Source organism: Harpia harpyja, chromosome 18 (genome assembly GCF_026419915.1).
Source record: "Harpia harpyja isolate bHarHar1 chromosome 18, bHarHar1 primary haplotype, whole genome shotgun sequence".
NCBI lineage: Eukaryota > Metazoa > Chordata > Aves > Accipitriformes > Accipitridae > Harpia > Harpia harpyja.
This window is the reverse complement of record NC_068957.1, coordinates 15,071,246-15,099,200: the sequence shown is the minus strand read 5'-3', so window position 1 is coordinate 15,099,200 and position 27,955 is coordinate 15,071,246. Positions and strand designations below refer to the sequence as shown.

At 39.0% G+C, this 27,955-nt stretch overlaps 1 protein-coding gene across 3 annotated transcripts; it reads left to right on the top strand.

Moving 5' to 3' along the window:
- The first annotated feature begins 18 nt into the window (after positions 1–18).
- Positions 19–27,539, top strand: OGT (O-linked N-acetylglucosamine (GlcNAc) transferase). Of its 3 annotated transcripts, none has more exons than XM_052813118.1 (22): positions 19–264; positions 4,057–4,237; positions 5,286–5,529; positions 7,089–7,157; positions 10,129–10,245; positions 11,676–11,755; positions 13,183–13,378; positions 13,616–13,756; positions 13,970–14,070; positions 14,264–14,417; positions 14,518–14,619; positions 14,883–15,062; positions 16,293–16,451; positions 18,136–18,225; positions 20,240–20,365; positions 21,697–21,867; positions 21,988–22,104; positions 22,184–22,351; positions 24,447–24,599; positions 25,317–25,569; positions 25,764–25,887; positions 26,496–27,539. In XM_052813118.1, the coding sequence occupies exons 1-22, from the start codon at positions 228–230 to the stop codon at positions 26,668–26,670; spliced, it is 3,138 nt and encodes a 1,045-aa protein (XP_052669078.1). In that variant the 5' UTR covers positions 19–227; the 3' UTR covers positions 26,671–27,539. The 3 variants fall into 3 exon arrangements, with proteins under 3 accessions (XP_052669078.1, XP_052669079.1, XP_052669080.1); XM_052813119.1 differs by having other exon boundaries at positions 20–264; positions 4,087–4,237; XM_052813120.1 differs by lacking the exons at positions 19–264; positions 4,057–4,237 and adding an exon at positions 8,776–8,920 and having other exon boundaries at positions 5,368–5,529.
- Positions 27,540–27,955: the final 416 nt, after the last annotated feature.

Sequence of the window (27,955 nt, the reverse complement as noted above, 5' to 3'; positions counted from 1 at the left end):
GGTCCACTGGTTGGCTCCGCCCGGACTACTTGCCGGGGGGAAGCTAGTTCCGGCAGCAGCCATTCGACAATTTGCTGCCTCCGCCACCGCCATTTCGGGAGCCGCCGCCTCAGCGCGCGGGGACTGTGGGCAGCTCGGTCCTGCGCCGCCCGCTTCAGCCGAGTGGGCCTCTCCGCACCCACGGCCCTTCTGCTGACTCCACCAGAGCCTCACCGGCTCCCTTCCCGATGGCGACTTCCGTGGGGAACGTGGCTGACAGCACAGGTACCGTGGCTTGCCACGCCGGGACGGGCGCGCTGGGGGCCAGCAGCGCCGCAGCCCTAGCCCTGCGGAGGCTGGGCCCTGCCCTCGCCCGGGGCCGCACGGTGGCCTGCGCCCCCCGGGGCGGCGCCTGGCTCGCCCCGAGCGCGGCGCTGCCTGCTCGCCGGGCCCGCTCCCGGCGGAACTTTCCAGAAGCGGCGGCCTGGACGAGGCGGTGGCTCCCGGCGCGGCCCCCGCCGCCTTTGTGCTTGTTTCCCCTTGTCTTGGGGCGCCGACGGGCTGTCGCGGGCTGCCGGCTGGCCGGGGCTCGTCCTTCGGCGGGCTCCTGTCGGCGCTGCCCGGCCGCAGCCTGCAAGCCGCTCCTGGAGTATCACGGCGCGATTAGTTCTTGGTGCGGTGCTCTCTCACTGCTATATTTATCCAACTATCAAGTGACTGGGTTTTTGTAGAGGACGAAGTAGGGTAAAAACCTGACCCAAAATGTATATTGATTGGTCCAGAATGCCTTGCTACACTTACGGAGCAGATCTTCTGTGGTATACATAGCCGAGAAGTAGGTGCTTTTCTGAACAGTAGGATAGTGTGCTCTAGCTAAGAAGGATCTTGTCTTACATTTAGTTTACAGATCCAGAACTTGAGGGATGGCAGAGAGGAGAAATCTCACTTTCCCTGTAGAGCAAGAAAAAGAAGTATTTTGTTTACTGAATAACAGTAATGGATGAAAGGACAACACAGCTTTATCCCTCAGATTTTTGGGTGTTTCTGTAGCTAGAGGGAAGGAAGAGTCTGAAATGCTGAAATGAGGTCTGGGAAAAGTAGAAAAAAAAAATTAGCGTCTATGGAGAAAGAGATGGGATAGCAATATAGAGATAGGGATGTAAAGGGAAATGGTAGTGATACAGAAGTGGAGGTGGAGAGGCTAAGTGCTGCAATACGGTATTTTGTTGCTCCTCAGCTAGAACTGTATGTCTAGTCAGTGAGGCTGGAGCATCCTCTTGCAGCCTTGATCTGTGGAGGTGAAAAGAACATTCGCATGCTTGGGGATAATCCTGTGCTCCTCATAACCACCACCTCCCAGATGGACAAGGCAACTGCTCCTGTCTGGGCCTGGATTTTATCTAAATGTAAGGTTGAGTATGAGCATATGCTGAGTGCTTTGGATGTTATTTCTGGGGGAAAAAAATGGCCATGCATACATTTGTGATAGTTCTGTGCAGATTTTTATTTTGCTTGTATTCTGTAGAAGTCTCAGGAAAGGTCATTGTCATAGCAGTACTAGGCTTTTCCAAGGTCATAGTCAAAGCATGTAGCACCAGTTAGCCTATGTACATGAAGTAATGTATGCAAGATTTGATAAGGGATTCTTCTGCCTGTGACTCTTCACTGCAATTATTTTCTTTAGAAATGGATTCAGTGAGCAGCAATTGATGGCTGTATTATGGATTATTTGGGTTGTAGAACTTTTCTTCTAGCCAGCTTTTAATAGGAAGTTTAGCTGATTTTGAACTTTGTGATACAGCTGTCCACTTCCTGCTTTTCAATGAACTTCTCAAGAATCATTGCTAAAATAGTTGTTCGGAGGTAGATGACTGGCTATTTTACGCTGAGTGGTTGGTTTGCTTCATCTCTTCTTGGGGGGATTGTTTTGTGAAAAGACTTGATAAATGAAAGAAAATGATAGTGTTTCACTTTTTTTGTTGCTTTTGTCAGCAGTTCTTATTCCCGGGTATTAAATACAGTATTTCTGCGCCACCTTTTCTCTTGCCCCGGGAGTTGCATTTCAGTTTCACTTTTTGCTTAAGTAGGCAAAATGTAGCATTTAGATAAGGGTTGGAAGCTTCTTTCCAAATGGTAGTAAGAATTTAAGTCTAAACTTTTGGTTTTTTTTTTGCTTTAGCTTTGAAATTTAATAGTACCATTGAAATTTATTTGAAGAAGAAATTACTCCATGGGACATGCTCTTCCTCTATCCAGCTTCCCTGTGTTTGTGCCATCAGCAGAACTTGAAATTACACTGACTGCCAGAGGGGCTAAACCTGTGTGGCTGTTAATGGCAGAAGAAGGGAGTAAGGAAGAGCATGTTGGTACTCCAGTATCATTATTACTGTCAGCACCTTGGACTTTCATAAATGGTTCTGTCATTCTCATGTTGAATAGCAGTTGTATCTGTTTATTGCCAGTAGGTTTAACCAGACACTGAAGTCCATTTTTCCCTTAGTCAGGGTTTGGAAAACTACTAAGCTAGGTTCCTAGAGAACAGAATCTAATCTGGATGAAGATACTTGGGTTAGTAATTTGTCAAATATCTGAAAGCAAGTAGTTTTGCTAGTTCCAACTTACTGTGAAACATAGAGATAATATACTATCTGGAAAAACAACTTTAGTTGTATCATGTAGTGTTTGCCATCTTATCTTCAAAACCTGCTACTGCTAAAAAAGCGATTTTGAAAATAATTTACATCAATCCTAATTTCATAAAATAAACACTAGATAGTAACTCTGTACCTAATCTCTTTGTAATTATTTTGCTATCTTTAAAGTTCTCACAAAAGAATTAAAGAGTCTCAAAGGATTTTTGTAGTACCAAACTGCAAAAAGATGTGTACTCAAATACTGAGGTACTTTGTTGTACTAGGAAGGATTTATCCGTTTCATTTAAATACAAAATTTATCTGTTTAATTTAAATTCAAAATTTTAAAACTCTGTAGGTCCAGGTGGGAAGTGTTTGATGAATGGAATTCAGTGACTGCAGAGTACTGGGAATGCTGGACTTGAGGAGGGAAAATAAGAGATGCTTGCAGTAATCAAACCTTTTAATAGTAAGAGTCATTGGTCTAAAGGCAGAATTTGAAGGCCAACACTTCTTTCTAGGATGATAGGTTGTGGTTTTTTCCTGGCTGCACTTGTCTATATTTTAATACAGAACTGTGTTTTGTAAGAAATTTTATTTACTTTTCACACTTAAGGTTGTTTTGTCTAGAACAGGTGGTGCTTTATTGTTCTCCACAATTGTCTCTTAAATACTAAAACCATTTTGTTACTTCCATTCCAGCTAAGCCTCCAGAAGCAGTAACTACTTCCCAGTACCTTGTCTGTTTAATGGTTCCTTCTGTTGGCCAGTTGCATAATCATTAAAGTGTGTTTGTCTCTCATCAGATATTGTTCTAAGGCCAATTTTTTTTTCTATGAAGGAATTTTTATTCATTATAGAGAATGTAGGAGTATAGAGGATTCCAGGGATGTTACAGCTGCTTTTTTTTTTTAAGGGCTTTCACTACTGGCACAGCAAAACTTCTTTTGTTCAAGTCCTTTGAAGTCTTTGTCTGCTGTCCTTCATTTCCCTATTAAGTTTTTAGAACATGTTTTTAATACTACAAAGCATAAGGTTTACGGTCTTGGGAGAGAGTGAGGAGAGTCATTGTTCCGTTAGCAGCACTTCTACTGTTATGAACCAAAGTACAATACCATGCTAGAAATCTCTTTAAATATATTTCAGGTTAACGGAAAATGATTGACTTACAAATATTGACAGTCATTACAGTCTACATGTTTCCTATTATTAGCTGATGAAGTCATGGACTTGTACAGATGTTAGAAATATCATAGTAATAGGTTGGAGCATGAAGATCTGAGAGTTCAAACTGCCATGTGCTGTGGTGTTTTATGTAATGTCAAACGTTTTCATCCTTCAGTTGTGTACACTTTTTTTTCACATTGTTTTGTTTTGTTTTTTGTTTTGTTCCCATTATCTAACTTTTTGTTTTCCCCCCTTAAATGTTTTGGTGATTCTCCAGAACCAACGAAACGTATGCTTTCCTTCCAAGGGTTAGCGGAGTTGGCTCATCGTGAGTATCAGGCAGGAGACTTTGAAGCAGCAGAGAGACACTGCATGCAGCTTTGGAGACAAGAGCCTGATAATACTGGTGTGCTTTTATTACTATCATCCATTCACTTCCAGTGTCGCAGATTGGACAGGTAGGAGACTTGAGGTGTTCTGTCAAGCTTTCTCTATAGTTTGCACCTCTAATACTACTGAGCATAGCTGACAAAAGTTCTACTCTAACATTGATTTCTTTTTTTTTATCACTGAACGCAAATACTGACTAACTTCATGGCAGCAGTAAGGACTGGTCAAAAATAATGTTCTTCCTTTTTAAATTCTGTTAGGGTAAGAGATACGAATTGGAATTGCTAGCTTTACAACAGATCTTGCTATTGTTCTCACATTATTTTAATGTTGTACACATTAATACTGGAGTGTCAGCCACGCTACTGTGTACTGGAGGTATTTACATATGTAAACAAAGGCTTTTGTTTATTTATTCCACCTGCAGTGTGGGTGTTTATTGTTTTGGGTTTGTCTTTTTTTTTTAAGTTGCAAGACTGGTTGTTTGCTCTGAAATGGCATGATTAGTTAAGGATTTTTGTCATCTGAAAGTTGTCTCTATATTCTTTCTGCTTGCCTGTTCCTGATCTTGCTTTCTGTACCTCAAGCATTTTGAACTTTACTAGTTCTGGCTGTAAATCTCTGTGTGCTGGTGAAGGAAGTAAGAACCTTTGAGATTTATTTTATATAGGCTTCTGAATGAAGTTGTAATAACCATTCAGATACAGGAAAATAAAGTGGGGGAGGATACAACTGAATTTTACACATACATCTGTCAGCTGTGTCCTGCTTCTTGAAAAGTGTATTGAGTGGAATGTTGCTTAAAGCATACAAATGTTGGAAGAGACTTCACAGGATTTCTGTAGTGTGTTCTCCAGTTGCATTGAGTTCAGATTTGGTGAGGTGACTTGAACCCCACTGATTGTAAATGAGAGTTGTCTTTCTTCAGTAGAATCTAAAATAGGAACAGGGGAGATGATAGTTTAAGCAGCTCTGTAAGTCCAGATTTGTTGGCTAAGTTTGGCTCACTTAAGCGTGAATGTCCGTTCAGTGTTTGCCTGTTTACCTGGTTACTTAAAATCAAGGGTGGGTTTTGTTGTTGTTTTTTTTTTTGCTAACTTGTCTAATTTTCTCCAGGTCTGCTCACTTCAGCACTTTGGCTATTAAACAGAATCCACTGTTGGCCGAAGCCTACTCGAATCTAGGCAATGTGTACAAGGAACGTGGACAGCTACAAGAAGCAATTGAACATTATAGACATGCACTACGCCTCAAACCAGATTTCATTGATGGATATATTAATTTGGCTGCTGCGCTGGTAGCTGCAGGTGATATGGAAGGAGCAGTACAGGCCTATGTGTCTGCCCTTCAGTACAACCCTGTAAGTAACTCTATTTTATAGAAGAACTCCATACTTTACTACTGTCCCAGGACTCACAAATAGCAGGTTTCAGAGAACAAACAAGTGATAACCCTTCCCTCTAACCTGTACACCATAAGCTTAATGATCTATTTATACTTTTTGTAAGGATCTTTGAAACACTTCTGTCACAAAAAGTTTTAAATTGCAATATAGTCAGGGCTGCTGGTTTTGTGCTGATCTGTATTATTGAGATAACAGAAAAGCAAGGAATTGGCATTTGGTTTTGGTTTGGGTTTTTTTTTCTCTGAAGTCAGATGTTTCAGTGAATAACCTCATTTGTGTGCTTTAAGGCAGTATTATTACAGTGAGAGAATCACTGCTCAGACTTGAATTTGAGATCTTGAAAAATCAGGTATTACGGTATCATGAAGTCAGGAATTTCATGGTGATGACAGTTGCCTTGCTTAGATTTCCACTGTGGACTGGTTTACGGAAGCATCATTTTTATGTTTTATAGGCTGAAACTGAGTATCTGTCTATAAGTGACTCCTATAAAATAGATCTGGTGTTTGGATTTTTGGTTGTAACTGTTTTGAATTGACATTTTTAGTAAACAGTGTATCAGACTCCTATCTTCTGTTTATTTTGCATCATACTCAAATAATTTGTATAGTACTACTCAGCACGATGAAGGTATCTGCTTGCTATTTGGTCATGCGTTTTGTCAAAAAATACTTCAAATGCAGCCTTGGTCTGGTGTGCGTATATCCTTTTTCCTTTGGAAACGCAAGTGCACACCCAGTCCAACAACAGCTCAGAATCTTGTTTCGCTGTGTTCTTCAGCCTAGGTGAACTTGTCTAACCTTAGTATGCTAAGTGGTGTGACTAGTGGAGTTTATGCACTGGTTAGAAATACTGTAGATGGTGTTTTCTTACCAGAGCTGAGTTTTGTTTAGGTTAGAAACTTCTTTTGTTAGCGTTGACAAAAATGTCCCCATTCTCTGTGGTCTTTACTGCTAGATAATGCAGTTGCAGCCTGTGCTGCTGTTAAAAATGAAAGAAGAAGAACATGTGGCAAGGCTGTTGAAAATGGATGGATTAGTGGGAGAAACAGGGAGAAAAACTGCTTTGGGGATACGGGAAGCAAAATCACTATGTATAATCTAGTTAAAAGCCATAACGGCAATGGTGTAACTTAAGAATACAGGTTTGCAGTCATGCTTTAAAAAAAAAGGGGGGGGGGAGCTTCAGGTATTTATGTATGGCAAAAGAACTTAAGCTGCTGGGGGGGGGCACTCATTCTCGGTTTTCTTTTATATTTCTGTATAAAGAAGAATTGTATGAAATATTACTTTCTTACTTTCTACTTCTTTACAGTTGTATTTTTACAGTACTAAAATCAGTAAGATTATCTGTTGGTTGTAATGTTAGGTCAAGAAAAATCATTTACATTCGTGATGTATTTCTTAAGAATTTAAAATAAGCTGTAGAGGATGGGGTGTTCCTTTGCAAGTTCTCTGTGAAGACCTTTGGGTGTCTGAAGTCCTGAAGCTGATAGTGTGACTTTGATTTTTCAGGACTTGTACTGTGTTCGTAGTGACCTGGGGAACCTGCTCAAAGCCCTGGGTCGCTTGGAAGAAGCCAAGGTAGGTGTTGGGTAGAATACATGTAAACGTCAGTGTTTTGAAAACTTGAACTTTGCACCAAGTCTGCAAATCTGCGTTGATCTACAGACAGTCTGAGAAACTGCTGAAAACTGAAGGCACTGAAACACCCCAGAGTAGTTGCAGGGCAAGATATGGCATGTCCATGTTAAAAAGTTGGTTTAAGTCAAGAAATGGAACGTTACCAAGCCTTTCTGCTGAACTAGACTATCTGATACCATTCTGAAGTATTGGGCAGGGGCTCCATCATGCTCTTATCTGGAAATAAGTAACAGTCCTTCAAATCTGAGGCTTGCCTGCTGGTGCCAAGCAGAGAGCCTGTGGTTAGCTCGAGATCCCTGTACGATGCAGGTGCTATTGAAAATGCTGCTCTTCTAAAGTCCTTTGTGGCTTGTAAGTGGAGAAGAAACTTATCCAAATGTTACCTTGTAATATTGGCTTTTAAAGATTTTTATTTAACTTTTCCCTTCCCTTTATAGTGGAAGAAAGGCTAGTAAATGATGAATAGTTGCAGTATGCGAACCCCTCGAATATCTTTTCTTCATGTCTTCCCTCTGCCCTCCCCCAAAATAAAGAAATCAGAAGGACAAAGCTGGTTTGTTTGGGAAATGAACTGATCGAAAGAAAACTTGCTGTAGTGGAAAGGTGGCTTATAGCAGTCTTGTGTTTCCTAAACTGAGAATTCGAACACCAAGATGAGTTTAAAATTCTTGGCATGTTAAAACTTGGATTGCACAAAGAAATTGTCTTGTTACAAGCCACCTTACGCGTCCGCGCTGCAGGGGTGAGGAGTGTGGAGAAATCAGAAACACTCTGGACTCCACGTCCGTCACTCCAAGCCCCACGCGCATGCTAAAAAGTGGAGTGTATGAACAGCGTAGCTGTCTGTTTGGCTGCAGCACCATTTGGGGAGGGTTATGATCTTTATGGGGTAATGGGAGTGCAGCTTCAAAGTTTATTATTTTTTTTGATTTCTCTTAACAACTTGGATGTGCATACCATCCTAGGGCAGCCTAATTGATTTGGTCAGATCCAGGTTGAAAATATTTAGCAGCATTTAGATTTTGAACAGTCTTTGAGACACTTGGTTCTCAGCCCACCAAGCGGACAGCTAACATGAATTGCACTTCACTGCAGCTTTAGTGTGACTGGTATAGGCCAAGACACTGCGCCTGCCTTAGGTTGCTGACTTCTTTGTTTCAGAGCTCTGGAGACACCTAGTTTGAAAGTGTTATTCCGTTTTGTGAGAACTTAATAAATGAGGAAAAATACCTTGAGTAAATTGCAATGTGTTTCTTTGGTTATCAGTCCATTTGAAAGATCAAGCCAGCAGATTCCTTACAGTTTGAACTAAAATTTAATTTCTTTGTAGATATTTCAGAGCCTTTCTTCCAAAAAAAAAAAAAAGTCCCTGCTGTATGCAGTTGCCCTGATTAACCCTCTCCCTTCTGCATGTCTCCCTTGTTACAGACAGATTGTCCTCATTCCCATGTGTTAAGACATATCCAAAAAAATGCAATTGCTTTGTTGAACTCTTACTAATGATCTTGTTTTATTTTCTCTCTTGTTTTTGGTTTTTCACCACTGATATTGTATTTAGAAGGTTTCAGGTGGGTGAAACCTCCTATTCCATGCGTAAGGTGCCTCGCTGAAGGGAGCTCGAGGCCTGGATCTAGGGCAGACACACACCTCCTCCTCCTCTTCCAGCAAGGAACGCACCGAAAAGTCACATGATGAGAAATATGGTAACGGGTTTGTAACTGCCACAGCAAAACCATTTGCCTCCATGCCTGAATCTTCTGTCTTGTGGCTTCAGAAACAGCTTAAAATATTTAATTACAAGCAAGTAATGTAAGAATATTTTATACTAGTAGCCACAAATTCTTTCAAAGAAATAAAGTAAAAGTAAATTAAAATATTTTTTTAAAGAAATAATTGGAGATAGTTAATAGTAAAAGCTTCTAACTCTTCTGGTTGTTCATTTTTTTCCTTTTTTCTTCTTTGTTTGGATTGCAGCGTTCTGCTCTTCTGATGATGCGCTGTGATCCTGCAGTAGCGCAAAGGCTGCGCAGCGGTAACGCGCATTGCGTGCGATTAAGCCCTCATGAACGGTTGACTAGATGATTAATCTCTGATTGGGTGACTGCCCAAGCTCCAGGCTGTAGCCTTTTGGATAAAATTGGATTGTAACACATTTAGAGTCCAGACATCAAATTTAATACATGAGTTTCTGTATGGGCCTGTCTGGTAGATTAATGATTCTGGTTGGCCGTTCACTGGACCTAGGGGCAATCAATATAGCAAAGCAGTTCGCAGCGATAGCGTGGCGCCGTGCTGTTTAGGATGCGCAGCGATTTCTTGCGCTTGCATTACAGGGACCTAAACCTTCATGCAATCCTGTCATTTGAGGTTTTGAAGCTGCAGGTGATTGAATGTATTTGAAGAAACCGGGGAAAAAAGATAGGGATTTGAGTGTGTCATCCCACTTGACAAGGACAATTAAAACTGAAGAATGGCTTCATCTTTTTCAGTAGTTTTTCTGTTTTTTTAAGTAATTTCTGTTTTAGAATATTTCACAATTTTGTAATTTTATTACTTGAGGTTGTTTTTACACAGTAATTTTTGGGTTTTTATGCACGTAAGGGTGGCACATATTTCCACTGAACTACTTTAATTATTTCTAAGATGATTTCTGCAGTGACCTGGTGTCTAAAGGCATGTTAATTTGTTATCAGCATAACTGAAAAATGGTGGGCTTGCACCTGGGTTTTGGTTTGCGCTGGCGCAGGATCAACAACAGTTTGCAGCGCATTAGTTTTGGCGCAAGCTAGCCTATACTGCAGGGTCACTTTTGGCTGGTTAGAGAAGGCATACTAACAATTATTTTTTCTCATTTTTTTCTTTTTACAAATATTCCCCTTCCCTTGTATCTCTCTTCTTTAACTGTTCCAAGGCCTGTTACTTAAAAGCAATTGAGACTCAACCAAACTTTGCAGTGGCTTGGAGTAATCTTGGCTGTGTTTTCAATGCCCAAGGAGAAATTTGGCTTGCAATTCATCACTTTGAAAAGGTAACTATCTAAGCCCATCAGCTTCCCTGCTAGACTTTAATGTACATGTAGTTGTTTACTTGTAGATGATAGAAATATTCTGATCAGCAGAGAACTTCTTATGATCCAGTAAACATTTTACGTTAATCATTTTTTTTTTGCTTCCTAATGTTTCAGACTGCCTGTATGCCACTAGAGAGACATGTTTAGAATTGCCCTAAGGGCTTCACGCACATGTCAAATAAAAGAAAATTCATTAAGTTATTCTACAGTCCTTTTCCGGAATAAATTTTTTGAAAACCTAATTTGATGGGAATAATGTTTTGCATGTTTCATGTGTGAGAGGGAGAAACAACTTTCTGCTTAAAATAATTTTTCATTGTGATTTTTGTTTCAGGTATTACAGTCCTTTGAGTAACTGAGGAGAACAATTTTAAGTGACACACTAATTCCTATTCTCCAGGATTATTTTTCACCACTATTGTTTCAGACTTCTCTAGATTGGTGTCATTAACTAGTTGTCTGATACCTTCTAGGTAGTATCTAGTTAGCATCTTAATTCAGTTTGTACTCATCTAAAGTGAGTACTCATCAATGTACTCATCTAAAGTTTCTAAAGTGATCTAAAACCAGATTTAAGATGTGGTGGACAGTTTCTTCCTGATATTTATGACTTAAGATCTACAAAAATAATTTTAACTGCTTGGAATTTTTTTTGGATCTGTGTCTAGTTAGTGATAGATTATAAAGTGTTTTAATTTGGAAATAATAGTTCCCATGAGAGACTGTAAGAGTGTGGCCTGTCAAATACTCACATGTAGCTTATTACTGCATCTTCTGTAACTTTATTGGTTCTTAAGTTTTTTGCATTTTGTTAGTTCTAAAGAGAGTGAAAATGTTTTCTTTTAGTTAAATGGCTACTGAATTTTCCCTACACAAGTGATAATATTTGCTCTTTTCTTGCTCTTTTGAAACCATCTCTATTTTCCTGGGCTGCTGAAGTTTTAAAATGCTGTCTTTATTTTGCAGTAGATAAAGGATATAGATCATTTTTTGTGGGATTTTCTCCCCTAAAAACAAATTAAAGGCAGCATAGCATGGGTAGGGAGAAGTGTTAAGTATGATCAGCCTAACATGAAATAAAGGTTTAACACTTGTTCTGTAGTAGTTGCAACTAACTAGGTAAGCAAATGAATAAATTTGAAGGTAGTGCATGCTGTTGTTTCTACAGATAAATAATTTTGATGCTCTGTGATTGATTTCTGTAACTTAAAGTTTTCCTTCCTTACTAGGTTATTGATAAAGTCTTATATGCTTACAGATTGGGTTTGTCAAATTAAAAAAAAACAAAAACCCCAACACAAAAAATACCAAACTAAAAAACCAACTAGGTTTCATAGAGAATGTTTTTGTGTTAATGCTCAAAACTGTTACTTCAAAAATATTTTCAGGCTGTAACACTTGACCCAAATTTTTTGGATGCTTACATCAATCTGGGAAATGTCCTGAAGGAGGCAAGGATATTTGACAGGTAAGCAGATAAGTCCTGTCACTGTCAGTGGCCTGTCAGATGTATCAAGATACAAATTAGGTTCCTAATATAAAATCTCTTTGGACAGTATAGCAAAGACTTCTGCTGTAAGCTAAGCAAGCAAATGGCTTTGAAATGCATACAGAGCAGGTTACTGGAATAATAAAAAAAAAAATTTCCCATGGAATCTATTCCTGTGTTACTTTCCTGTACTTAGTAAAATGTAAAAAATGAGAGTTTCTGAAGGTATGGATAAAAATAGATTTGAATTTAAGGCTGGGGATGGGTGAAGATAAGATGTCTGAGAAAGACATGAACCCTTGAGTTCTCTGTTTTCATTATATGATTCAGGACATGAACTACAGGAGTGTGTCTTCTAAAATTTTCCTTCTATGTAAGACAAGCTGAAATGCTGAAATTCAGCTAAGCATCTGATTGAATATTCTGTATTTGTTATGTGTTGGTATCATGTTATTGCATGGGGTTGCAGTACTGTTGCTGTCTTCTTGAATTAACTTGTTTTGAGACCTCTAATCTGATACATGAATCTTACCTTTGTTTCTGGAAGAAGATCCAGGCTGTGGTGCTTATATGCAGTGTACAATATTGCATCTGTTAATTGGATTATAATTTCTGGTAGCTGTGGTTTGTGGCTCCAAATTTAATAAAAGCTTGCAGGGAATAGGTTAATTATTCTAACTAGTTGCATTGCACATGGTGTAAATCACTTGGTGATTTCTGTTTTAACTGTGAATCAATGGGCATGTTTTCTCATAATTTTGGACTTTACATCACCTTTTGAGAATTTATGTACTATGTATATTGTGATTTTTCTAGAAATTGGATTTGAATACATCAGTCATAGTGCTATAGGAGCGTATAATTAAATATCTCACTTTTGAACAAAGTGAAATTTGAAGTGTAAGTAAAGCATGATTCATGTGTTAGGTTAGTGGAGAGAATAAAGACATGTAATAATACTGTTTATGTTGTTACAATTGAATAATAAACTGGAAAAAAATGGAGCGAAGGTCTCATGGTTACCCTAGTAATGAAGAGTGTTTAAAAAAAGTAGATGAAAGCTTTACTTTTTTGCCAGAAGACTTGTGTTGATCGCTATACAGCATCAGGTGGGAGGAAAACATTCCTGTTTTATGAAGTATTTCTTCTAGTCTTCTAGTCATTACATAATTCAGCATAGCTTTAATATAACATGAATAATAATAATAATTCATCCCTTGATTGGGCTTTTAATTCAGGCAGTACTCTTCTGTGTTTTCAGTAACATCTTACAGGACAGATTTGTGTGCATTAATAATACATATCCCTTGAAGTTTGGGGTTTTTTTATGTAGGTCGTTTTTATGACCAAGGTAAATATAATTGCTGCTCTGTGGATGATTGTTTACCTTCTTTTTCTTGTTACAGAGCTGTAGCAGCTTACCTACGAGCCTTGAGTCTGAGTCCAAATCACGCAGTTGTGCATGGCAACCTTGCCTGTGTGTATTATGAGCAAGGACTAATAGACCTAGCAATAGACACCTACAGGAGGGCTATTGAACTACAGCCTCACTTCCCTGATGCCTATTGTAACTTGGCCAACGCCTTGAAGGAGAAAGGCAGTGTAAGTACTTCTTTTTCCTTTTTAAAATTTTTAAAAGTACAGTGAATGTTTATTTTAGACAGCAGGTGTCACCAACTTCATTAAGATGGGATGTTACCCTCATTTAGTTAGTCATAAGGAAGAACAACTCAGGAAATCTCCACCTTGAACCTGTTAAAAGTGATAGTATAATGACTTCTCATAAACAGTACCGTTACAACAAATACTACCATATTAACAGTATCCCTTTTTTTGAAGGTGGTAGAAGCAGAAGAATGCTACAATACAGCTCTTCGACTTTGTCCCACTCATGCAGATTCTCTCAACAATCTAGCAAACATCAAACGGGAACAGGGGAATATTGAGGAAGCTGTCCGTCTTTATCGGAAGGCTCTTGAGGTACAGTAGAATGTGGTGAGGGAGAGGTGAGGAATTAAAGTTGGGAATGTGTAATATGACATAGGTTTTTTTTCCCTCTTCAGTAGTAAGTGGAGGAATGTCTGCTCAGAGACCTGAGTCATATAAAAAGAAGAGTAAGAAATGCACAAGTACTTTTTTGATATGGTCTACTTGGGGCATTTGAGAGAGAGATTCTACTTCTTTTTCTTCCAGGTGTTTCCAGAGTTTGCTGCTGCACATTCAAATTTAGCAAGTGTTCTGCAACAGCAAGGAAAGTTACAGGAAGCTCTGATGCATTACAAAGAGGCTATTAGGTAAATGGATGCTATCTGTAATAGTCCCAGCCTTTCATAACGGGAAAGTGCCATAGATTTGTACAGAAAGTGACTTACAGTAGCGTATTTTAATTCAGATAGTTTCTTTGCAAATGGAAAAAGTCTGGGTATGGTTTCTCATTGGAGGAGGAGCTTTTATTGTTTATGATAATATATTATCTTTATTTCTCAGAATCAGCCCCACATTTGCAGATGCTTATTCTAATATGGGAAATACTTTGAAGGAGATGCAGGATGTTCAAGGAGCTCTACAGTGCTATACCCGTGCCATTCAGATAAACCCAGCTTTTGCTGATGCTCACAGCAACCTGGCCTCTATTCACAAGGTAGCACATGTGAATGATTCACTCTTAGAGTATGGGGGGCACTGTGGGTACTTACCCTGAGTATATTTTTATCTTCTGACTCACTTCTGTGTCTTTATAGGACTCGGGGAATATACCAGAAGCCATTGCCTCTTACCGCACTGCTCTGAAACTGAAACCTGATTTCCCAGATGCCTACTGCAACTTGGCCCACTGTCTGCAGGTGAGGAAGATGAGGCTTTGATTGTAATTCTTAAGATTCCTCTGCAGCAAGTGCTAAGCTTGATCACCTCAACCAAACACTAATTTAAATGTAAAGGGTAGACTTAAGTCTTAAATCAGAAGAGATTATGCAGTCATCAACAGTAATTACTGAAGTTCTCACTTCCATTTTTGGAAGAAACATTCGTCTCAACTTGAGAAATATCTGATATAGATCAAAGGAAGCTGTTGTCCTAATAATCTTTTAATTTTTCCTTTTTCTAGATTGTCTGTGACTGGACAGACTATGATGAAAGAATGAAGAAGCTGGTTAGCATTGTAGCTGATCAACTGGAGAAAAACAGACTGCCTTCTGTCCACCCACATCATAGCATGCTGTATCCCCTTTCTCACAGTTTTAGGAAGGCTATTGCTGAGAGACATGGAAATCTGTGTTTGGACAAGGTAGAAAGTTTTACACAGCCCAATTGTGATTGAAGTACTTTGTGGTTTTGCCTGTTCCTACTGAAAATCTAAGGTTTCTGGGTCACTGACCCGTAGCGAGGTAGGACATAGTGTTACTTGTCTAGTTTTGTAAAGTACACACGAGGGGCGTTTTGGAAAAGCAGAGCGAGTAAATTATTCTTTCCTAACAGTAAAACAGATCCAGGCAGCTGTGTGATAGTATTTCTCAAATTCTGGTCCTTTCCAGCATTGATAGTGCTTGGAACCTGACCTTGCCTCTAGTGAATCCTTGCTGTTTGATTGGCTCTGGGATTTCCAAATGCACTCGCTTTAGTGGTGATGCCAGCGATGTTACAGGGGCGATACATAACAGTAGGAAGTACTTGAGTATTTGTTGTGATTCTGTTTTGGAGTAATTTGTGTACAGTAGAATAGATTCTTCCAAAAACATACTCTTGCTGTAATTACTTAACTGTGTGCTGTTCACATGAGACTGCACAGCACCTCAAGCTGCCAAGAGTGCAGTTGCAGTTGACGGCAAATTCTCTAACTAAAATTTGATGCAACTTCTTTTTCACTTCAATCAGAGAGTCCTAGCTGGTGGTGCTTGTGAATGTTGAGATGGACTACTTGAGCAGGTTGCCAATTATAATTGAAAATACGCTGTCAGCCAGTGGAAGGGTCTGGTTAGCTAATGTAAAGATCTCAAACTTCAGAAGATAACACTTAGCTTTCAAATTGGCTTGTCTTAATAGCCTGATAATCCTGTCAGTGATAGCAGCTACAAGCTGATGTCTGGGGCAGACAGTGAGCATAAGAACAGAAAGCGTGCTGTGGTGCTTGACAGGAATACTGTTCTGGTCACAAGTGGCTTGTAGTTTGAGAACTTCCTGGTCATAGTGGTGGTGTATCAGTATATTTAATAATCAGGGGTGGAATACTTAAAAAGTAAACTGGTAGAAGAGCAGAAGTGTTAACTTGGAGTAGTAACGTCTGTCTTTATTTGGCTGAGCGTGGGTACGTGACATCTCGTAACACAATTCGTGGACATTATGCTTGGCTCCAATGCAATGCATATAATGCAGGTTTGAAACAACAGATGCCCACAGACCACTTAGTGGATGCGGGATAAGGCTAATTCTACAAACTCATGGGGGTTTTTTGTCCATCTGTTTAGAGTTTGGTTTTGGTTCCTGAGTTTATAAATGGTTGTGTATGTTTTCTTGACAGATTAATGTTCTTCACAAGCCACCATATGAGCATCCCAAGGATTTGAAGGCCAGTGAAGGTCGACTTCGCATTGGCTATGTGAGCTCTGATTTTGGAAACCATCCAACCTCACACCTAATGCAGTCAATCCCAGGCATGCATAACCCAGACAAATTTGAGGTAAAAATGTAAATGGCATGCTTAAAGCTTTAAATACGGCTGTAAGCGGCACTTTCTTTTTCTTGGTGCAGGCAGGTAAACTAGGGAAGGGCAGATCTTTGTTTCTAGGGTTTTTGGTTGTGGGTTTTTTTTGTTAGCGGGCTTTTTTTTCATGGGTTGAAGAGTTCTCCAGCCTGAGTCATCCTCCCTTACCAATATGAAGTGTTATTTAGAAGGTAGGCAAATTAGATACCTGTCCTTAGAATTACTGTAGGTAGGATTTGTGGCCCATGGAAAACTTTTTAAGCTTCAGCTGCTGTTCTTTGAGTGGATGTGTTTCAACATGAAGCTACTACTGCCTGGTTACTTCTGATTTACAGATATGCATCTGGGTTTTGTTCACTCTCTACTGCTGGTTTTTTTTTTTTACATGTATTTTTCTCAGGGATACCTGAATCACAAACATGAACTTCAGATTGGTCTGGTTATGCTTTTTCAAAAGGAAATGATATGCTACACTTAATCCAGAAGGAGCATGTACAATTTAGCAATGCTAAAGACAGTCATGTCTGTATTTATTTGAGTGTCATGTTAAGGGATTGAGGCTGTAGACAGAACTAATTCCCAGTTACATTGTTTGCGCCATGACTATTTAAATTGCCTTGGTTTTGAGCTCCTGTTTTCTAAGATGTGAGAATTTGCTTATCTTCGTAAAGAGTTGTAAGTCTTTCCTTCTTGCAAAAGTGTTTTTTATTAATCTTTTTTTTTTGTTTTGGTTTTTGGCTTTTTTTCCCCTACCTTCTTGCTTTTTCCTGGTCATGAAGTCTTTGTAGTCTGAAATTCCTGTGGCAAAGCTGCATGTTTGGATTGTTATCAGAAGTGTGACTACGAAGCAAGTTTTTTCATGAAACAAATAAATTGGTGGTCTGAGTATGTGGGGTGTGGGGAGAATATACCATTTAACCTTGTATCAGCTCAAACAAAGGGCTGTCTGTCTTGTTCTGCATTTATAAAGCTCTACAGAGCTTAATTTAAATACTAAATAGAAGTTATCTTTTATTTTACTAAAACCATGCTTTTGTCCTGCAAGATAATAAATTTTCTGCATATTTGTTCTATTTATTCTACTCTCTATATGTCCTAGGTTAGCTAAAGGTGCCTGTTTACATAACCTGTCAACCTTGAGTTTCTCAGATACATTTGCAGTTTCTTAACTGGAGAGAACTAGTCACGTTTAAAGAATCTGTTAAAAAGCTTCCCCAAGGCTTAGCTTGTCTTCAACCTGAGTCATAATTATGCTTCTCACTAATTACAAATTCAAAGGTGTCTCGTAAAAGGCATTCTTAGAGAATTTAATGTTTATGCAAATGCATTTGTTAAAATTACTTTACCTTGCACTGATGACAACATTGTACATGTGTCTATGCAAGATGCAGTGCCACACTCCAGCATAAGAACTAGGTAAAACTGGGGTGTGGTGCAGATGTATCAAATGCCTGATGCTCCCCACGTGTGCCCCCCCCCCCCCTTTTTTTTTTACTTCTTTCTCAACTGGTAAATGCTACACAAATGTAATACAGTTTGCGTGATACTAGATGTAATTTTGCTAATGTAATTTAAAATTGCAATACCATATGTTTTATAGCAAAGTTACTTTGTTGGCAAGTTGTTGCAGATACTCAATTTTTGGTGCCTCATACCTCAGGTATTCTGTTATGCCCTGAGTCCTGACGATGGTACAAACTTCCGTGTAAAAGTGATGGCTGAAGCAAATCATTTCATTGACTTATCTCAGGTGAGCTTTTTTGATGCATTGACCTTTTAGCAAAACTAAATGAAGAAAGAGATCAGCCTGTAGTTTGAGATTTTTAGTTGCAATCATTTCTTGAATTAAACTGATGTTAGCCTTCAGAATTTGGGACTTTGTAGATGTATTGGTTTTATGCCTTACCTGGGATGCAGTGGTTATTGTGTGACCTCTGTCTGATTACTAAGAAGTGGTATTGACAGTTTTGAACAACTGTTGTGTTAGGTCTTAAGATAATAGTTGTATCTAAATGTCATGGATGAGTCAAGATGCCACTACTGCAAATATATTTAAGCTTGCTTTACTCCAGTGAAGCAGGACAGAGGCTTAATGATTAATGTGGGGATTTTGCCCCTCTATCAAAAGGCTGTTTTGGCAACACTTACAGGTGGTTTTGTTTTTTTTTTTAAGTTCCATGTGAAAACTGATGGGGATTTCAGTATACACAGAAGTCAAGGAGTTGTTATACTGTCTCAAGATAACTGGCAAAATCCTAAAGCAACATGGGATAATCAGCATACATTAATAATGGAACTGGATTGGCACCTGGATAATCCCAGATTAGGTGATAGATAAAACTTGCCTGTAGTTTTGAAACTCATCATGTTGTTCAGAACCTGCTCTTATAAGTAAAAATGCTAAATTGGTGTCAGCAGAATTGCTCTTTGAGATGGATTTTGCTAAAGCTGATCTTTTAAAGTGTTCTAGAATAATGAGCTTCAGTTATGCTTGTGGAAAGCTGTCCTTCCCCTCCCCCCACTTTTGCAGCTGTGGATGTTGAAAGCCGTGGGTCATAGTAAAACCGGGCAGCAATTTCATATTTGTTGTTGCACTTAACAGCTATATAGGAAAAATTCTTTACTTTGCCTAGAGTGATCCACTGAGTTTTCTTATTTAAAATTCTTGAGGTGTCAAACTCATATTTTTAGGTTACAGTGCCACTCTCAGAGATTTGTACAGGAGGGTCAGACAGGTAGAAACAATTTGCTGTGATCTATTGCATTAGCAGTGTAACTTACTGAAAGTTAAACTAAGATGGGAACTCAGATTGTTGTCTACTCAGAGATATAACTGTGTATGTGCATGCGTTTACCAGGCTATAAAATGTGAAGTAGCTTTCCCTTTTTACAAAAATGAAATACTTTTATGGTGCATATTAACTATAGAGTGTGTCAGCATTAGTAGTAGCTGCAGAGTAGTTAATTAGCTTAGTCCTGATCTTCAGTTTGAAGTAATTTCTCTGTCTTACCTTAGTTTGGGAATCAACCAGTTTGCCCCATATGAGCTTTGATCATTAATTAGCCTTACAGGAGTGGTGGTGGTGGGGTTGTTCTGGTTTGTATAGCCTCAGTTTCTAGCCTTTGGTTTTGTTTTACTGTGGCTGAGCTAGAGACCTCTATTAAGTATTTTGTTTTATCTGCTTGTAGGCAATGACTAATTATGTAATTAATTCTTGGAGGAATTTAAAACGGTTGAAAATTGTTTACCTTTCTGTATTGGACAGGAAGAGACACACTGTAATTTCCAAGGCTTTGTTTTCTTGAAAGTCATTGGTAGTACCTTGTGTGAAGTTCTGCTCTTTGGTTTTGATTTAGCCAAGAACTGAAGCAGTTTCAGTGTTGCTTGAAGTTTCTTCTGTGGTCCATTTGTGTTATTTTTCTGCATGACTTGCTAAGCTTGGCAATGCTAGGTATTGCTCTTCCGATTTGAATGTGCAGAGGCAATCTTCAAGTACTGCAGTTACAATTTCTGTCAGTAACTGCTTCAATTGTGTCTAGCAAACTTAAGTTTTTCTTGGATTCAACAGGGTTTTTTTTTTTTTTGATTGAGTTGAGGATTTACACTTCCATAAAACCAGGAGTAACAGGATTTAAGTCTCATGTGAATTAAATTATGCTGTTGACATTTATCCATTGGTACACTGATGACAAACCACATTTATTACTGAAAGACTGAAACCAAAAATAACTTCTATTTATTTATATATTTATTTATTCTTCAGATACCATGTAATGGAAAAGCAGCAGACCGCATCCATCAGGATGGGATACACATTCTCATTAATATGAATGGTTACACCAAAGGAGCCCGGAATGAACTATTTGCCTTGAGACCAGCACCTATTCAGGTAACTAAGTTAGAGGGCTCTTGTTGTGGTATAACCACAGCCAGCAACTAAGCACCATGCAGCTGCTCGTTCACTCTCCCCACCCAGTGGGATCAGGGAGAGAATCAGGAAAAAAAAGTAAAACTCATGGGTTGAGATAAAGACAGCTTAATAGGACAGAAAGGAAGACAGTAATAATGATAATACAATGACAATAATAATAATAAAAGAATTGGAATATACAATACAAGTGATACACAATGCAATTGCTCACCGCTCACTGACTGATGCCCAGTTAGTTCCCAAGCAATGATCCGCCCCCCCCCGGCCAACTCCCCCCAGTTTATATACTGGACATGACATCACGTGATATGGAGTATTCCTTTGGCCAGTTTGGGTCAGCTGTCCTGGCTGTGTCCCTCCCAACTTCTTGTGCCCCTCCTGCCTTCTTGCTGGCTGGGCATGAGAAGCTGAAAAGTCCTTGGCTTAATGTAAACACTGCTTAACACACTGATGTTTTCAGTTGTTGCTATCAACATTCTTCTCATACTGAACCCAAAACATAGCACTATACCAGCTACTAGAAAGAAAATTAACTACCCCAGCCAAAACCAGGACAGCTCTGTATCTCCAGAAAACCACTTGTGAGTAGGAAGAGTTTTTCTTTTCCTTCTGGCAGAGTGGAAAAAATGTTGAAGGCTCATGTAAGCGAGAGAGACTTTAGGGCTTAGCATATGTGGGGCAGATAGGATTGCTCTGTTGAAGCAGAGTAGTTTGGGTTTTTTATGTGCTTTATGGGCAGTTGACTATGTCCTGAAAGAGAACACCTTAATTCCATGAGGTTCCTGTACACCACTGGCTTTCTTGCATTACTGAGAATAAAGCAAGGGTGTTTGAAGCACTTGTGGAGTTGTTGTGTTTTAATCTCTTCAGGCTTAGTGAAATTCTGGTTAGAATAAGTCAGAATCGGTGTCAGAATTATTTTTTGATGAAGGATTTTCTAAAATGCCTATGGAAAGACAGTGGGAGAAGCCTGAATCAGAGTCACTCTGGGCTACAGAAGTTGTCTCAGCTAAGAGAAATTGTAATCACCGATGGTTGGAATTCTTGCTGTAGCTGCACATAGTTGTATACTTTGGCCTTTTGCTTGAGGGATCAATTTTAGAACATCCTTGGACTGTTCACTGTCTCAGTAGTGAAAGTTTTGTGTTGGTCGTTGCTCTTCAGTTGATAAAGTGCAACAAGAAACTTGAATCTGTAGGTGGAAAATTTAACTTAAAATGCGTTGATTTTTAACTTCCTTTATTTTTGCAATGTACCTGGGACTGGAGGCTTGCTTTCTTGTTTTTTAGGCAATGTGGCTAGGGTATCCTGGAACCAGTGGGGCGTTGTTCATGGATTATATCATCACAGACAAAGAAACCTCTCCAGTTGAGGTGGCTGAGCAGTATTCAGAGAAATTAGCTTACATGCCAAACACTTTCTTTATTGGAGACCATGCCAACATGTTCCCCCATCTGAAGGTACGTAGGAAGATAGGGCAAGAAAAGCAGGTGTTTTCCGTAGCTGTCTTTATAAAATGGTACTTAGTATAGTACTTGGTAAGGCATCTTATAACTTTTTTAAAACTTTTATTTTAACAGAAAAAAGCAGTCATTGATTTCAAGTCCAATGGTCATATTTATGATAACAGAATTGTTTTGAATGGCATTGACTTGAAGGCTTTCCTTGACAGCCTCCCCGATGTCAAGATTGTTAAGGTGAGAGCTACTCCTTTGTGTGTTCAGTCTTAGTGACTTAAGCTAGTACTTTCTCTGATGCTTATGTGATTTATCTTAGATGAAATGTCCTGACAGTTGTGACAATGCAGACGGCAATGCCGCCCTCAGTATGCCTGTCATTCCTATGAACACAATTGCAGAAGCTGTGATTGAGATGATTAATCGTGGGCAAATTCAGATAACTATCAACGGATTCAATATCAGTAATGGATTAGCAACTACTCAGGTGAGGCACTTCAAGATGCTGTTCTCTTGGGTTTTATGTTATATCTGTATGTTTTAACATAGCAAGGAAGAAAAAACTCCAAGCAAATGTCTGTCTTCTGTCATGTTGATTTGTTTAGTTCTCATACTGACGGAAACTCACAAATGTGTTAAAAGCCACAGATGTACTGGAAGATGTACTATCTATTAACCCAAAGATAGAGGGGTTATATCAAGAGGTATCTATAAAGCCCAAAGAAATTTAATCTTGTTGCGTAAAATAGACACTTGGTTGTTCAGAATTTGAAGGCAAGATTTGCTCATTGCCTGCAGGGCATTTGTGAGCTGTTACCCAGTTTCAGTTGTGTTTTCCTTTAGAAAATAATTGCTGGGTAATACAGGCAAAGTTATTCCACTGTATCTCAACAATGTTTATTCATCTCTTTACATCTTTCTGAACTATGCACTATACCACCACCTCTCAGTGCTTAACAGTTAATGGGATTTTAGTGATAGTGACAGTTACTGGTTTTGTTTAATACTTCCTCCTTTGCAGAACAGTTCTTCCTTTTTAAAAATACCACATTCTGACATTGGCATAACTCTTTCAACTTGTGAATTTTATTAAGTTTACAGTTATTCAGGAGACTTTTACGTTATTTTATGAGACTTTTTATTATCACTGCTGTATCCATAATCTCATGCCTTTGTTTCTTTTTATGAGTTCTTTTGTTCACAGCTGAGACTTTCCTTTAAGTTGGTAATAGGTTATGTCTTGGTTTGGTCAGTAAGCTTATTAGCATTTTTTTCTGAAATTGTTGTCCCCTGAGAATAATAGAGAATTCTTGTCTTAGCACTCCACCACCAAGATGAAACAATCTAAGCTTTGTCAGTACACTTTTAAAACAGGATTTCTATCTTTTGATCACACTACTGTAACCCTTCTTTGTGCTTGTTCTGATTTGATATCAGCTACTTTTGGGCGTAGTTCAATGAGAACTGTACATTGTGGTTTTGAGGTCTCCTCAGTGACCTGGATAAGTAGTGCTTTCAGCAACATTTGTTGAACTAAATTATCTCATGCATCTTCTAACAGAGTCAGTGACAGCGAGTCATTGTAAATTCATGTCAAGTTTGTCAACAGTACGCTTATTTTGGCTGGCTACACTGCCACTGAGCTAAATTTTAAATATATATTTATGTAAAATATATATATATATATATAAAGGAGAAGGCTCTAAGCACCTGTTTTGCCTTATCTGTAGTGATGTTTTTATCTGTCTTTGATCCCACCATTGCCTGTCATTATTTAAAAAACAAAAAATAAAAAAATCATACTTCCATTTTAGTAATCCTCAAGGCTCTTGCATGGTATTCTGATTATCCCAACTTCATCCTCTGCTGTTTTTTATTAGCATATTCCTATTCTTTGTGAAGGCTGTAAGATCCATTCTTTTTTGAAAGTCTATTAATAACTCTTCTAGTCTAATTTTCAGCATTTCCCATTATTTCCTTGTCAGCTAGTTCCTTACAGTCTATCAGTTACATATTAGTCTGTATCTTCAGTCTTGACTGTGTTCTGTGCCTGTTGTCTTTTATCTTAAAAAAAACCCCAAAACCACCAAAACCAACCAACCAAAAACCTGCCCCCCCCCCCCCCCCCAAAAAAAAGCTGTAAAACCCCAAACAAACCAAACCCCACCTTTGCTTCCTAAATACTTTTTTATTTTTCCTTGAAGTCTTAATTTCATTTTTGGTCTCAAGGAAATGAAGTGACCTTAAGGTGGGGAGGAATCCATGTGTAATGCCTCTTTATGTGATTCCTCTTTCCAATTATTCCAGTTACTTGGAATTTCAGAGAGATACAGCAAGGGCATGAAAATGCCCAGTGTTTTGTGCCTTGATGGTTGCAATATTGTGGCATCCACAAGCGTGTAGGCATCCCAGTTAAATTCTTGTGGGTAAGCAGACAATTTTGTTTTGTATAATAAAACCAAACATGCTTACGGTAACTTAGGATGCTAACAAATGTTGTAGTGTGTCTTAGGACAATTCCACAGGGCATAGTCTTGTTTCCTGCAGTTTCAGTGTTCCAATAGCTACTTTTTCTTCTTCAGATTAACAACAAAGCAGCAACTGGTGAAGAAGTTCCACGAACTATAATTGTTACTACCCGTTCTCAGTATGGCTTACCCGAGGATGCTGTTGTGTACTGTAACTTTAATCAGCTGTATAAGATTGATCCTTCCACTTTACAGATGTGGGCTAATGTGAGTATCTGTAGCTAATACAAAATCTAAGGCCAGACTTCTGGAACATAGCTGTTCTACTCAAGTTAGCAAAAACTTCATGCAAGTTAAAACTGTAACTGTTCTGTGGAAAACATTGACCCTGAGCCATTTGAATCCTTACAATGCTTATGTTGCAGGACTTAGTGTTAATAAAATACAGAATTTTTTTTAGATTGATTTCAAATCACAGCTGCTTCTAGCCAGTGAAAAATTACGTCTTGGACAGCTTAAGTATGCTGGTACTCCATTGCAAAATAAGTTTGGTCTTCCCTAGTCTGCACAATTAAGTCATAACTAGCTTTGGCAGTCAGTAGATTGATAGATCTGAGCACTGAGTGTCAGTATCAAGGTCCAGTTTACAGTGTACTGCTGAGAGTTACCTGAGGGGTTAATTTTTTTATATTCCATAGCATGGGCCTATAAATAAATGAGATCACAAATTTCAAGATTAACTCACTAAGTACTGCTCTATGAACTGTTGCTCAGAGTTGCTCTCTCTTTCAGTGGGATTGGGAATGCAGTCCTAGTTAATGTACTTGAAATGGTGATCTCTTTTGTTCCTGCTCTATACCTCAGAAGATTAAATTACTGAATGATTATGCCTTTCACTTCATTTTGTTACCTGGTAATTTCTTGTTCAGAAAAGGAAATGTTTCTGACCTGTCTTTCTGTATTTGCTGCTTTATTTTTTTACAGATCCTAAAAAGAGTTCCGAACAGCGTGCTGTGGCTGCTACGTTTCCCAGCTGTAGGAGAACCCAATATTCAGCAATATGCACAAAACTTGGGTCTTTCCCAAAACAGAATCATCTTTTCTCCTGTTGCCCCCAAAGAAGAACATGTGAGGAGAGGGCAATTGGCTGATGTTTGTCTAGACACTCCGCTTTGCAATGGGCACACAACTGGGATGGATGTACTCTGGGCTGGGACTCCAATGGTCACTATGCCAGGTAATGCAGCAGGGAACCTACACAGAACAGATGGGTTTGAATATTACTGATTTTTTAATAACAAACAGCAAGCCCAACAAACTTTGTTGCTTCTTGTAGAGGCAGAAGGAAAGTAACTCATGCTCTGCAATATGTTACTTGATAAGCTTACTCCTGTTACCAATTTTTTCTTTTTTTTTTTCCTTTTCTTACAGGCGAGACTCTTGCATCACGAGTTGCTGCCTCCCAGCTTACTTGCCTGGGTTGTCTTGAGCTCATTGCAAAAAGTAGACAGGAATATGAGGATATTGCAGTGAAACTGGGAACTGATCTGGAATAGTAAGCAAACTTGTACTGTGTAATGTGGTAACATCAGGAATGTGAAGTGTTGTATTTGGGCACAGTGCTGAAACTTACCAGTAGTTTTAACCTCGTAGATAGTTTAATATTTAAAATAGCTGGGCAATCCTTGTCTAGAGGTTTCTTGTCTTGCAGTTAACTCAGCTTCTGCTTTTACAGTAAACTTAACAGTGCTCCCAGTTGAGTAATAATGTTACATGTTCTGAAGAAATTGCTCATGTGCAGGCTCTTACCTGGTAAAAAGTGCAATATAGTTCACCTTTTGTTCTTTTTGAATTGAGGATTAAGCAGTTTGTCACTTACTGCAAGTTAAAATCATGCTCTAAAAAGTTACTGCAGTACAGATAATGTAGCAACTTAATGTGTTAATGTCACAGCTCTTCGGAGTTGAAGTGGTCATGCTGGTCTGTATCAGAAGTGCCGAGAGGATGAAATAACAATATGAATTTGGTGGAAGTGGGGGAGCAGGTATTTTTGAAACAGTTGTACTGGCAGTTTTGGGTTAGCTGAAAATAGTAGATTTCGAAAGTAAACAGTATTATGAAGTGTTTGGAACCTCTTGTGACTGCTTTAACTCCTTTTTGTAGCCTGAAAAAAATACGTGGCAAAGTCTGGAAGCAGAGAATATCCAGTCCTTTGTTCAACACAAAACAGTACACAATGGACCTGGAGCGGCTTTATCTTCAGATGTGGGATCACTATGCTGCTGGCAACAAGCCGGACCACATGATTAAGCCAGTAGAGGCCAGTGAGTCTGCATGAAGAGAGACTGTGTGCCCACCCAGAACTCTCCAGGAACTGAGCCTCTCAAACAATTCTGCGGAGATGATGAGCTAAAAACTGTGCATTTCTACTTAATCTGCCTGGTACTCTGTGGCTGAAGTAATACATGATGGTGATTAAAGCACAGCCAGACTTATTTCTTGCATGATAGGGAAAGACTCAATAGAGCCTGGGATCCTTTTATTCCATGAGGAATTTGAATGGGATTGAGCTGTGTACATGTGAGCCTGTGTGTATGAGTGATGTAGTGGCTGCTGGGGGAAGTTTGAACTGCCCAACCAATTATGATTTCATGGATTGATTTAATTTTCCTTATGAATCTCTCTCCTTTTATGTGGATTGGGAATTGGAGCATTTTAAAATTTGATTTTGGGTACTCCTGTTGGTATATGTGTGGTTCTCCCATGACAAGATTTCCAGCTAGCGAGTGTTGCTCCCTGCATTAATTTCTAAACTGTGTGGACTGAAAGGGTGTATTTGCTGGTGTAGTCTTTTTTTATAGGTTTTATAAACCACTGGAGCCTATATCAGCCTTTTAATGTTTGACCTCTGTTTTGGAGCTCTCTGTAACGTGTTGGTTTAGATAAGGACTATGTTTTTTTGTTTTGTTTTGTTTTTATGCTTCTCCAATAACTCAGCTAATTGGCTTCATAATGGCAGCTCCTATTCTGTGGAAAAACCAAATTTGATTTGAAATTAATCCTCCCCACAAGTGTTTGAGGTAAACACAAACTGGTGCCAAATACAGATCTTTCAGGAATGATTGTTAATTATGTATAGAGGTGCAGTCCTAGGTACTGTAGCAAAGACTTCAAACAAAAAAATAAAGCTTTGGTTTGCCAGTTTGACTGATTTGACCAGTGTTTTACATTTCTTGTGCTATTGTCAGAAAAGTATTCTGAACTGCTGACCTTTCATATTCCTTTCTGTAATTCTGTTTTAAATAACGCTATTTATTTCAGCAGAAGTAATCCCAGGTAAGTGTAGATCTTGTACATAGATGTTTCTGTTTCCACTAGGTTAGACTAAACCCACCCAAACATGAAAGCTTGGGTGTGTGTGCATGCTTAATTCAGAAGTGTTTTGGGCCTCACAGCAGCTTATTTCTTCTGGCCTTCATGGTGCTGTCATCTCAGGTCACACTCTGTAGTACCTTGAAAGACATGGCCTATGTGTCAGTTAATACTTTTGTTTTGAATAAGCAACAATAGCATTCCCCTACTCATAAATGTCTGTGGTGGGTCAAGGACTGCAATTTGAAGTG

Bases quoted from the DNA above. Each gene is read 5' to 3' on its own strand.
- OGT (XM_052813118.1), top strand. From the start codon at position 228: ATGGCGACTTCCGTGGGGAACGTGGCTGACAGCACAG. The intron at 13,379-13,615 runs GTAAGTACTTCT...CTTTTTTTGAAG, and splicing joins CCTTGAAGGAGAAAGGCAGT to GTGGTAGAAGCAGAAGAATG. The intron at 20,366-21,696 runs GTAACTAAGTTA...CTTGTTTTTTAG, and splicing joins TGAGACCAGCACCTATTCAG to GCAATGTGGCTAGGGTATCC.